At 37.1% G+C, this 14,237-nt stretch overlaps 1 protein-coding gene across 3 annotated transcripts in view; it reads right to left on the reverse strand.

Moving 5' to 3' along the window:
- Positions 1–12,679, reverse strand: part of LOC105389013 (dopamine receptor 2) — a 42,626-nt gene extending 29,947 nt beyond the window's left edge. For all 3 annotated transcript variants that reach the window (XR_007266461.1, XM_048622116.1, XM_048622115.1), the window contains exon 1: positions 11,267–12,679. Coding sequence is in view for 2 of the 3 variants with exons in the window: in XM_048622116.1 (XP_048478073.1) it covers positions 11,267–12,501 (1,235 nt within the window). In the remaining variant the exon portion in view is untranslated. The remainder of the gene's footprint in view (positions 1–11,266) is intronic.
- Positions 12,680–14,237: the final 1,558 nt, after the last annotated feature.

Below are 14,237 nucleotides of genomic sequence, written 5' to 3' on the forward strand. Positions count from 1 at the left end.
GCAATGTGTTTAACTTGGTTTCAGGAAAATCAGGAAAATCAGGTAAGCCATTCGCCATTTTGCATTTTCTTCTTTATCATTTTCGGCTAACCTCAAGTATGTAAATTGAATCAACATATCGATTAGTTGTATTTTCAAAAAAATACTAAAACTATACATAAACACAATAGGATATACAATTATACATATATACAAGTGAAATTAAAGGGTTTATAGATAGAAGGTACTTGTTCACTAAAAGGGGTCGGTTTTATACAGGCTTGAGGGACGGATCTTTTAAAGGTAAATTGATGTAGCCCGCACCACCGTTTATTGACCTTACCCTTTTCTCCATCACAAGTGCCCCAATTTGTTGTTAAAAACTTACTATACTTACTGAGAACTTTTACATTATTTTATTAATTATATTATCTGTATATATTATGTTTCTAATTCTTGGGCCTCTTCATGGCATTGATTGATTTATTTGTATACTGTGCTGAATATACTTACGTAATAAAATATTTAAACCAATAATTTTAATTATGTAAGTATTATACAACCAAGTGCGAGTTGGACTCGCTCACTGAGGGTTCCGTACAAGTCTACTTACATGAGATAGTTTTCTTTTTAATTTCGTCATAATAATATGTACCTACTACATACATCCGTGATTTTTTTTAAATATTTTTGGACCAACTATTTAGACAGTAGAGGAGGGGGGGGGCACTTGAGTCTAATAAAAATTTGCACTTTGAAGCTTAATATTTCGTAAACCAATCACTGAATCAAAAAATGGTTTGAGCATACCTATAATATTTTTGAAAGACCTATTCAAAGATATCCTATATCACCACTCCCACATCCAACATTCCTACTTAATTTGTATACGAGAAGTACCACAAAAAGTTTATTTTTCAATATTTTATTTTACTACTTTGTTGGGACCGTAAATTTGTATGTATGTATGTGAAATATCAGCTTGATATTTTTACCCGTTTCTGAGAAAAAGGGACAGACAGACAGAACGACAACAAAGTGATCCTATAAGGGTTTCTATTTTCCTCTTGAGGTATGGAACCCTTAAAACAACAATATCGAATATGCTTTCTTAAATAAGTCCTTACATTGTTTTATTAAACTCTCGCACATATAAAATATGTGTGAAAACATACAAGGCGTGCTCGAAAGAGTATTTTTTTAGAACGTGCCTGGAATATCCGATGCGAGGTGGAAGCGATTCGAAGATAATCTTGGAGAAATCCAATAGACATAAAGTCTGATATAGCTCGCGATCGACAAGGCAAAATCGCATTTTAAACAAGGACATGTATTATTTTGTTACAGCTACATAGTACATTATTGAACGCAATTGAGGTATTCATCTAAAAGCACCAAAGTACATACCTACATGTATTACATGTATACCTTACTCGTACCTTTCCATAAGGACTTTTTACAAATGTTATGTAGGTATTTTATATACAATTATATTCAATTGTTTACAATGGAGCGGAAACGTCATCAATTCATCGCAAAGAAAACAAACGTTTTGTATTTATTCAAAATGTCTGGGTTTATCTTGCCATTCCAAAATTGTAAAGTCAAATACTTAGAATGTTAAAATCATAAATCATTTACTGGTTCGTTAAATCTTCAACAGTTACCTACGTAAATAATTAGTTAGCGTTAGGAAGAAATTAAGTTTGTTTTGAATATATCTGGTTTTCCGAAAATTCAGTCTGAATTTATGAAATTCTTGTATCAAAAAATACTTTAAGCTTCATGCTTCGCTGGTCGAGGCTAAGTACACCCAGGCAATTTAATTTTTTTAAACTGTGCAAACCCTAACCCTTAAAATGTCCCACGTTGCTGAGATTAACGGTTGTATTTCCTGCCCAATAAAGCAATTTTTTCGCGCGGTAACGCCGTAAATGTGGCTTAAAATTACGTAATTTATGTCCGCTTACATTATTAATGTAACGGGTTAAATTAATTGGGCTCTGAGCACCGGGTTTGTTCCTGTGTGACCGCAACATTGGTTAACCACCGATATATGTATCTTGCCGTAAATATAACACTAGCGCTTGCTACTAGATTTTAGGACTTCCCTCACATTTTAAGTACATGTTATGTCACCTAGTCTAACGGTCTGTTGATCTTTTGACCCACAATTACTAAACGGATCAGAGTGAGAGCCCATCCGTTTCACAAACACACAAGTACCTACTAATATATACTAAACTAAATATACAAAATATTACACATATTGATCTTATACAATCTCTCTTTTTCGGCTGGGGTTAGAAATCACAGGATATATTCCAAGAATTTGTCAGTAGAACGATAAATCTAATTGTATAATTTAGGTATGATAAATTCATTAAAACTTCGTTTGTATTCCATGTGAGGATATGGAATTATGCAAATCTACACGTATAATATCTTCCCTTTGTTTTAAAATTTAAATATATTTGTGCACGTTGAATATATTTGGCAAAGTATCTCGCTAGTTTATTTAACTTTAATTGCTTGCTATTTTTGTTCTTTGAACTCATTAAGGAAAATCTATTACCTACAGTCTATTTTATAACTGCCGGGGCTGCAATTGACCTTTTGTGTGCTATTTGGGAAGCAATATGAATAGAATGAACAAAAATAACTCTACATAGTCGCATTAGGTAAGCGTCAATTCACACGTACCACAACCACACCACGTCGCAGCGACATAATGTGGTCAAGCTGTGGTTACGTGTGAATAGTGTGACAGCGACTTTTTGAAATTGCGTTGTGGCAGCGACAAAATGTCGATGTGGTTGCGTTGTCGCTGTCATTGCGATGTGGTAACCACGTCGTCGTGTGCAGCGATGTGATGTGGTCGCGTTGTGGTTGCGATGTGGTTGCGATGTGGTCGTATTACACAGGTGGTCGATAACAACGGCAAAATGTGGCACGTGTGAATTGGATTATTCGTTGTCAATACAAAATATACGCCCGACCACACGGCGTGGTTGTGGTGTGGTTGTGGCTGTGGTGTGGTTGTGGTACGTCTGAATTGACCCTAAATGTTACCGTTTCGTGAAGGGGGCTGACTCTAACATTAGTAAAACGAAGTTGCGGCGCACTGCAGTGCTAACAACAACTCTATATTGTTGCATTAAACGCACCAATAGCATGTCGTCGTTCGTTGTTTATTTTAAGGTAAAGCTAGAATGACCTCACATAGCCCGGCACCCACCACATCGACCTGTGGTTTTTGACGTTGACACCGCATTCTATCTAAATTTTTGCTTTCATTTGGTGTTAATACCCGACTGCCGAAGGAGGAGGGTAATTTTTTTCGATTGTATGTTTGTATGTATGTATGTATGTATGTTTCTTTGTTCCCTCCTGTAGCCTAAACGACTTGATATATTTTGAGGACAAAAAGTGATGATCGAAAAACAATAATTCCAACTATGCCGTATGGTGTATCAAATGAAAGGGCATGATTAGCACATTACAAAAATATGCATATTGTAGGTATTTAAATCACAATACCAAAATTATTGAAATAAAAAATGTTCATAAACTGAAACACGACTACTGACATGAAATTTCATAAAATAAAAACAACTAAAAAGTTACAAATAAAAAATATATTATAAATAAACAAAAAACCCGACTGCACGCTAAAAAGATGAAAACAAGCCCCAATGTTAATGGAAAGTATCGCAGGCGAGGACCAACTTGACCACAACACAAGGTATCAACCTATCTAGGTAACATTCAGCTAAATGGTGAACTCTCTGCTGGTCCCCGCCTGCGATACTTTCCATTAACATTGGGGCTTGTTTTCATCTTTTTAGCGTGCAGTCGGGTTTTTTGTTTATTTATAATAATTTTTCAATCTTATCATATTAAAAGGTGGTCTCGAATGTTCATACTGAATGGGTTTTATGGTACTTAGTACCCGATAATACTGAAGTTGTTGTTATTGTTTATTTATGAAGCTAGGAAAACCCACAGCATGGAATAATAAGTATATATAGTCATCGTGACATGCCAGCTAAAGGTTTTGAATAAGAAACCTTGTTGGTACTTTAGAAATATAATATGTGTGCATATAAGTTAATTTGTTTGTAAGTAATAAAAAAGAATAATTGGCATACTTAATTAGTTCACTAGCAAGTATATTGTAGTATAAGTACATTGTATTTTAGGTCTTTAGGTAGGATACTAATAATTTTCACCTAGATAGGTAGATAAGTAAGTACATTATAATACTTTGTAAACTGATATTTTATACCTCATGCAATGTAGTAAGGGGCTATAAATTAATTATAATGTTGCCCGTAGTTTCTAATTCACAACAATGTCACGACTATGAGCTACTTGTGCCAGTTAATAACAGCTGCAATATTCGAAGCAAATTAGAAATTTTATAGCGACGGTGAAATATGATTATTTATATACAGGTTGTTGCCGGGCTTAGATACAACATGCTGCACACATCGGTTTCGCAACATCCTGTATATTATAGAAAACAAAACGTCGCAATTTCCTGAAAAACACTTAGTTTGGTTTTCATACCATTCCACACAAATGTTTACATGGTAATGGAAATAACACTAATAACAGATGAATTTATTAACAGGACAGATTTATTATAACTATGATGACGCAATCTGAATGTAATATTTCATAATATATTTTTTTCATTATTTTAATATTTAACATTGAACACATAAATTCACAATTCACAGCGAAACCTACGTAAGTCCACCAAACAAAACTGCTAACTAACTGCGAATATTGAATGCAGTTTGAAAACCGTTCGAAGCTGCAACTGTATGACAAATTGTGACGGCGATTGAACTCGATATCGAGGTATTCCGCTGAGCTACACCTGTCAGTCAATGTACAGGGTGGTCCTATAGTCCAATATCGATAGTCTGTCCATAGTTTAAGGAATTTCGATGGTTTGATAGTATGCAATCGGTAAACAGCATCGATACTATCGATAGTATCTTGTTTCATTTTTTTTTATTTACAACAATATATGGATAGTATCGATAAGTACTGTGAATGTTTTGCAGAAAATGAGCTTAAGATGATCGAGAGGCCTTTCGATTGCGTAGGTATATGCTGATGGGATTTAAAAATATATTGTCCGTCGGTCAGTTTTACGAGTGTCACAAGTGGTTCGACTTTCAACAAACAATGTTAACTGAATAAAAAATCAGAGGATGCTACGTTTGACTCGAACTTGACTAATAACCGGATATTCACCTGACAACGGGAATTTTACTCAAACTCCCATCCTGTATAGTTTTGTCCATTAAAAATCGTTCAACACATGAAACTTTATCTATTGTTGGTTCAATACGGCATGACGGTTTGACAGCCCGCTGTTGTTCCATCGCAATCGGCTTATGGGTTTAGCTCGCGGACACTATTTCCTCGTTTAGAACCTAACATTTTTGAGCTTTTTGTGAAATTCAATACAGCATCGGTGCTCGCTACAAAATAGAAACGCGTGGAGGCGTAACGACTCAGTTTTGTAAAAAAATATTGACATACGTTTCTAACGAAGGCAGTAATAAGTTTGTGGTTTGTATCTTGTCTGTGGAAATAGATGTCCGGATTGTCTATTTTACCTCTACTTTAATTTATTAGTAGTAGGTATTTATCAATTGTTCATAAATAATCCTGATACATAATTATGTATGCTAACTAACTGTTATAGACGCCCATGCTGTTGGCTGATCACAATGGGATCGCAATAGTCAATGTAGAACCCAAAGTACATTATAAGTACATACCTATAGTACATACATACTCGAGTTTGTGAGTACCAGACAGTTGACAAAATTAATTAAATAAAAAAGGTGGATACAATAGATATAGGTAGATAAACAACAACCAGACACATAGCATCAGAGAAAAATTAGGTGCAGCTCAACTATGCACTTCTAGTTTATAGCGGAGGTAACACCTACTCCTCAAGGGAACAAAGCATGTTTATTTTATGAGAAGCGTGCGTGTTGTCCGCGTGTCAACGACTCATAATTAAATTCGGTAGCAGAATATTTATGGTTGTTGGGTTATTCCAAATAATGTTTAAATATAACAGTTATTTTATTATTGTTCCAAAAATGCTCCTAGTATTCACACCGAGATCAATTTTAAGTTCAACCTAATGACAACCATTGTATTTATCAATGAATGAAGTCACAAATCTTCTAAAGTAAGAACTCGCTTAAAGTGAGGTGTTATTCGTCGAGACGTATACTTTTTATCATTTGTAGCATTCATTATAAAATATTGTTTATCAAAGTCTACTTCATTATAAAAGTTTAAATAGCAAAAAAATAGTTATTGCCTAGTACGTGCATAATCTATACTGTATACGTAGGTAGTTCAAAGCTAACTCAATTCGATTAATTTTTAGTGTCGTGTGTAAAATTTTTAATTATTTTCAAGCCTAAATTGGTTTCTGCATTTTATACCCCGTAGCTGTATTTATTTTAAGTACGGTAGGCAATTGGTGCGAAATAAAATTAACATTATTCCAACGCGTGCTAGCACATGATTGCACTTGACGTTGCCACAATAATTGTTATAATTGTATGGAAATTTATTTTACAAATGTAATAATAATATAACTTGCGGCCATTTCGCTCGGCTAATAAAATTGTAGGCTAGCCCAGCGGTGGCGTGACCGAATAGCCATTAGCTCATAAAGTGATGAATGAAACACGATTCAATAAAACGATTTATAACTAACACACAATTCGGACCTTCCGTTTGAAAATGTGGAACACAAAATATTGCCACTAACAGAATTCATTTGATTTTAAAAGGACCGACATAAATTGCTCGCAAATTTCACATAACTGAGTTTAATTTTGTACCTGGCCGTCGCGACGGCGCGCTATTCCGAATTTGGGGAGAAGTCTGGAATTCCTTTCGCATTATCATTTTCTTTTATCGACTACGAAAGTCAGTAATAATATTTGAGTACGGAAATTTTAATCTATCAAGTGTTTAATCTTACTTTGCTCAGTGAACCAAGATAGGCTGATGATGATTATTTCTGCTTAGGTTTGCCTAATACCGGACCGTGTGGCCGTTTTCGAGCCAATTTATAATTTTGTGCAGTCAGTTATGTTTTTTTTGTATTCAAGATAAAAGAAACGACCTGTGTGTATTACGTAATAGTTAAAATCTGGTGGATATTTACTATCCTAAAAAGTACTAAAATTGTTTGCTACCAAACATATTTTGGTGAAGAGTTGAAGACGCCTCGCTCAAACTAAGACATCTAAAGCGAATAAAACCAGCATAATAAAGTCTAAATTAGAAACTCGGTGCAAAAGTTTGCCATTTTGCCAACAAAATGGGTTTGTTGTGATGATAAGGGAGTGGACGGACCAACTTCTGAGCTCGTCTTATTACGTTAGTCTGTGGCCCGCTTTCATTATCTATTAGATCTCATTTTAAAATGTTTAAATTGGAGATAAAAATCTTTAGTTCAGATTATTAATTTTGAAATATTGATTACATATAAAGAATACTCTTTATTTGTACACACACAAGAACATAAGTTACACAGCTTATACACAAACTGATTAATTACGTAACTAACACTTGGATTTGAACGTAGGAAGTAGTAGCTTACAAAGCCTAAGTATTTTTTTTTTATTATTTATAAAACTATCTACCTACTTATGTAGTTATTAAATAATTTAGATTGGAGAATATTAGACTATGCAAATAAAAATCGTTTTCAACTCAGCTTTCTTTAATAAAACAGCGAAGAGTGGCTCAGGGAAGGGCTCTCATCAAATCGAAGATTTTCCATTAGGACGGGATTCTGCGTTTTTTGTTCGCAGCAAACTTCTAGTTAAATTCTAAATTATATTGCCGTGGACGCGAACGAATTAATTGATATTGGTTTCTATAATTGAACGATTCCAATATAACGGTCTCTTTTGAAAACTTTTTGTAGTTTTATGATAGTTTTTATTAGGTAGGAAGTTTTTTTTATCTATAATTGAATGTACCAAACGGTTTAAAGTAAATAAGGCTTATTATATTTATATTATACTAGCTGTTTCCGCGCGCTTCGCCTTAAAAAGTTTTCCCGTGGGAATTCCGGCATAAAAAGTAGCCAACCCAGGGTCTAGACCGTATGTATACCAAATATCATTCAAAACCGTTCAGTAGTTTTGGCGTGAAAGCGTAACAAACAGACAGACAGACACAGTTACTTTCGAATTTATAATATTAGTTTAATTTGAGATAATTTTTCGGCGCAATCAGTTTGATGCTAAAAGTCACAGAGTATAAAGATGGGTTGAAGAATATTCTATCGATACTAAAAACAGCATTGTCCGTTCCACCTATCACTCTTCAGTACTTACATGATGCGACGGAGACGAAAGTGGCTTATTTATAAACACTTTATTGTATACTAAAATAAACAGTTACAAAAATCGACTTAAAAGTAGTGTATACAAAGGCGGGCTTATTGCCAAGAATCAATTTCTTCCAACCAACTTTGGCTTACTTATATCTCTTTTGTCGACTGTATCTTAATTAACATTTTAAATCCCCGTCTATCGATAAGCCGGTACAGTAACGAAAGAGGCGAGAAAACGCAATATTCGTGATTATTAATTTACTAACGCAATTTCTGTTACTCGCCCGCCGGAGCTTCGCGGCCGACAAGCGATTTTCTTTATAATTCGTTTATGGCCGCCTTTTAGCACAACTGATCATCGCTTCTTCTTAAGTGATCAGATGGGAAATGATTTGTGAAAGAATCGTTACATTCAAATTAAAAACGTTAGAGTGATTAACCCTAGACAGACAGTGTTTATTGTCGAGAAGACTATTTTATAGCAATTATACCCGAGGCATTTCTAATCGATAAAAACGCGTAATGCATAAAAGATTGGACTTGCAAACAAACAAATATCAGCTAAGTTACTTTCGGTACTTTACTTAAATTTAGAAAATATATGCTTACCTCTTTCAAAACTTTGACTATAGTATGTAAGTGTGTTTCATATGATTATATTAAGACTAGCTGTGCCCGCGAGCTTCACTTCGCCTTAAAAAAATCCCGTGGGAATTCCGGGATAAAAAGTAGCATATGCTCTTTCCCAGGGTCTATGTATAGGTACCAAATTTCATTCAAATCCATTCTGTAGTTTTGGCTTGAAAGAGTAACAGACAGACAGACAGACCGACACAGTTACTTTCGCATTTATAATATTAGTTAGATTGATCAGTTAGGAATGATTCCCCCCCCCCCCCGCTCGCTAGTCCCACGGGAAGGGCGACGCGATATTATTAGATTCCCCACTGAAGAACAATTTGTGCAAAATATTTAATGCAACGGTTTACACTCGCATTTTACGATAGCTCGAATTTAGATGTAATAAATTCGTTCATTGGTCATTCAAGATTGGCAGTATTTTCGTACCATGGTGAGTTTTAAATCTATAATTAGGTAGATTAATATTTTGTAAAATGTTAAATAGTGTGTTTTAAAGTTTGATAAATATGTTGTAAAGTAAGTATTAACCTAATATTATTAAATTTTATTCCAGTTATAAAACATACAAAATAAAAAGTTGTTAGGTATTTACCTTGAAAAGGTTATCTAAGAAATCGTACTACAAAAACAATCACATGATCACCTTCACCTGAGCTAGTGGCCTTATGCCGGGATAGACCTTTATCAAAAAGGATTTGCCGCTCACATTATTTACATAGAGAAAAATATATATTATCGCATGAGAAGAGAAAATTGCTTAAATAAACAAGAACAACTTGATTGATACGTTCGTTGAGAAAATCCACATGTTCCCAAACTTGTCACAAAAACAAACATTGCCCTCCAAAAGTTTTTCCGAATAATTTCCAAGTAGAATTAGGGTAGATATCTACATATTACATACGTTTGTGAATAACTCTAGGTAACACATGTACAGGGTGTTGCAAAAGTGGTATACTAAGCCAAAAGAAAGTGACTCTGGCTGGCAATCAAGTTGAACAAATTATGGAAATTCTTAAAAAAAAAACTCAACAACACTTTTTTTCCGAATTTTGAAAAGAATTAGAAAAGACAAAGCAGCTTAGAGGCATCTCCTCCTCAGTCATATATCTGTTTACAAATTTATAACTAATTACAAACAAAATGTATAATTTGCGTGTATCGTTAACTCAGGTGATAGTTTTTAAGTGTTCATAATATTACGCGTGTTAAATATCTGCGAGATAGATAGATAGACACGTTTTAATTGACACAATCATAATTTTTAATACGTACCAGATCCAGATTATCGGATTTATAATGAAGCATATAAATAAGGACTAAACGGAATTTCCTCGTGAAAACTTTGTACGGTAATTCAAATCGAAGCTTGCAGAGATGAATGTCAATATTGAATTATTGAATCTGCTTTCCCGGAATCGTATATTGTTTTATTTCAGGGACAATAAAACGTCGAAATGTCCAATCATTCATTTAGTGGGCCAACTTTACGTCGCGTCGTCAGCGTGTATCCAGTTATGATTTATAGCATAAATTTGACATTGCCACAGTCAAACAATTCCGGAATGTACGTAATAAAATAACATAATACCTATGAACTTTCCACATACCGCGAATAAGCGCAATTTGTGTGATTTATAACCCTGAAGTGTACGGGATGAGACTGAAAATATTTGGCGTCGTCAAAGTAAAATGATTTAGTGGAGGCTTTTACCAACCGTAACCAACGTAATTTTATTTATGGGGAAGTAAAATCTGGACGCTGGTCACGATTCGATTATGTGCGAATTTAAGCTAGGATCGGAGGTAATTGACGGGCCTAAGCTCTGGTTAGAGCTCAGTACAATAGGTATAAAAATATAAGTTTTCGCATCAGCTTTAGCAATTAGAGGAAAAATATCAAAAGTAAAAACGCATATAAACAGGGTGTTAAAAAAGGTACAGTAAACTGAAAGATCTGACACATGAGGTCATTCTAAACAAGTTCTGTTTTACCATTTTTTTCTTTTTACTATAGAGAGAAGGTATTATTTCACAAATTTTCAGAAGTCGTAGAACGAAATTTGTTCAGAACGACCTCCTGTTTCACGCTTTTGGCCTGTATTTAAACAACATAAATGAAGGTGCTGCGCACAATCCTGCGAGAATTATTGTAGTATCTTTAAGCTTGTTTTTTATGTATTAATTCATACCTATAATTCAATAAATAAAATAAATAAATAACTTGAAGCCACGTACCTCCGAAAGTCCCGGCTCCAGCACGCGTAGATCACCGGATTCATTGAAGAGTTGACCCAGCCGAGCCACGTGACCACCACGTTGACCACCTCCTCGTGCGCGATGCACGCCGAGCAGATGCCCGACAGCAGGTTCACCACAAAGAACGGCAACCAGCACACTATGAACACACCCATCACTATCCCCAACGTCTTTGCCGCCTTCTTCTCCTTCGCGAACTTTGCCAGCTTGCGCGACAGCGAAAAGTTCTTGGGTAAATGCTTTGGATTCGTCACGTTGGTGAGCCTGGTGGAAGAACGCGACATGCCGTTGTTTTGTAAAGCTGTCAGTGGTTCCTGGTCAGCGTCGTCTGGCGTGCAGGCGCCGTGGCAGGCGTCGCTGCGTTGCCGCACCGTGCCCCCGCGGTGGATTCGCAGAGTCAGCTCCAGCTCCCCTCGCGTCGTCATCACCTGCTTCGTCCCCATCTTCAGCGACCGCGTCTGTATGCTCGCCGCCCGGTATATCCGGTAATACGTGAACACCATCACGAACAGCGGCAAGTAAAACGATATCGTCGACGAGAATATTATGTATTCTAAGTTTTCCGTGAACGGGCACTTGTAGTCGGGCACCTCCTCGACTCTGACCGCTCGCCACCACGCGATCGCCGGGAACGATATGGCCCCGGAGCAGACCCACACGGCCGCTATGAGGAACGCGGCCTTCCGACCGCTCATCCTCATCGGATACGTTATCGGGTCCGTTATGGCCCAGTACCGGTCCAGGGATATCACGCACAGGTTCAATATCGACGCAGTGCTAAATAGCACATCGAGCGAGCGCCAGACGTCGCACCAGTCGACGCCGAAGAACCAAGTGTGTTCCAGAACCTCGTATAGGGCGGAGAACGGCATGACGACGAGGCCGACCAGGCAGTCGGCGACCGCCAGTGACGTCACGAAGTAGTTGGTGGAGGTGTGCAGGTACCTCTCCCGGACCACAGCCAGGATCACCAGCATGTTGCCGAAAACCGTGGTCAGAGAGAATAGGAGAAGGAAGCTCACGAGGACCGCGCGGTCCTGGAGTAGCTTGATGTAGTCGTTCCAGTGCTCCACGGAGCCGTCGCTGAAGTTGAACTCTGACGAGTTGTCGAAGGTCAGGTTGAAGTCGAGCACCGAGTTGTAGGCGGCGGTGGGTACGATGACGTCATGCAGCTGGCCCTGTGCCACCACTACGTCCGATGTGGACGCGTTCATATTTTTCTAGTGGCTACACGGTCGCTAGCGGCATGGTAGCTGTTTATGTTTCCCCTGTTTCGCTCGCAGCCATTTCGAGATTAAGTTCTTGGCAGGCATTGGGTTCGCGCATTCGAATTTCGGGCTCATATTTTCTTAGCATTATTTTTCACGCCGGCCCAGTACACATGTGGCTCGCTTTTCTGAAACAATACAAAACACGTTTTAGAGTTATGCAATATTATGCATGCTACTGTTTTTGTTCATAACAATGACAACGAACAGTACGCGCTACGCGGTTTTTTACCCTTTATACAGTTTGCTTATTTTCCTACACAATTTTCGATGATCAATGAAACAACAAATTCACTTTCATCATTGACGCCTGAACCACAACGTAAATAATTGGCCTCTCAATAAAACCACGACAACAAGCCTTTACCACATTCCTCGCCTTTCACTCGAAGCCCAAACAATCAATATTAGTAGACAAACGAAGGCATACCTGTGCGGGCACCCTACAGAGCATACCTGTCCTTGTGCCATAAATAGAGCGGGCGGCGGCGGCGAGATCAAACGAATTGTGCCCCGTGGCCCGTGCTATCCGCATGGCGGCACTAAACCGGCGCTCCTCACGAAAGTATACACAACTCTACATTGCCACCGACGAACTAGATGCGACCTTAATCGACGATGTTTTCACGGGATTCAAGCGATTTTTGCGCGGAGGATTTGGTGGATCAGAAATTTAATATACTTGGTGCTGATTGAGTTATAAAAAATAGATGTTGAACTCTAGGTGCCGTACGCAAATTTGCACTCAGACACGCTGAAATCATGTTACTGAAAGGATGTGCTCTTTTAATTTATAGTCTAATAATTATTACGTTTACCGGGTAAGAGTAAAAACATACATAATATACTCAGGACTGTAATCCCCGAAGGGGTAGTCAGAGTAAAAACATGGTTTAGTTGGCTAAGGGCTGATTTTTCAATGGTCAGGTAAATGCTATCAGAGGAATAAAATTGTTGCTGTCACTGTCTAATACCAAACTTCACATGCGACAGCATCAGAATTATTCCTCAGACTTTTATCTGACTATTGAAAAATCAGCCCTAAGAATGTGTATGTAATGGTGTTTTATGCATGTTGAAATATATTTTTTATGACTGTATTTAAGCACTATGATGAATATAAATGACTTTGGAACGGTGTGATGAAGTACACAAATTCACTTAAATTTAGTTACTCTAATTAATTACTCGTTTTATCGTCACGCACATCCAGCCTAGAGCGTAACCTTAGTAGGCCTAGTACGAGTTTGCCATTTGAGTAAAACGAAAAAGGTTCCATTCCGTTCCCGTCATCTGTGTATAAGTACACTCGCGAGCTATGAAAAAAATTCTTTTTCAAATTACAAAAAAAAAACTATCAAAAGTTTCATTAATGCATCTGCTAGAGGCGCCAATTTGTATGCGACAGAACGGAAACGTTCAAAGTTTACGTTAACTATCAGAACCTGTAGTTATTAAAACGCGTAGTGGTTATACTAAAACTGTGATAGTTACAGTTTCCTCGCCTATAAAGTAGCACCAGTCATTAGTCATTTAACTACCCAAACTTCAGCTAGAATACCTAACATTGATCTTAGATACTCTGGTCTGGAGATACGACGATTTTGGACTACCCCTCCGCACCCCTACAAAAAACTTACTAAGGTTCAGTTTTTTGATGCGTCGTTAACTCAACCGTAGGT

This window comes from Plutella xylostella, chromosome 7 (genome assembly GCF_932276165.1).
Source record: "Plutella xylostella chromosome 7, ilPluXylo3.1, whole genome shotgun sequence".
NCBI classification, from domain to species: Eukaryota; Metazoa; Arthropoda; class Insecta; order Lepidoptera; family Plutellidae; genus Plutella; species Plutella xylostella.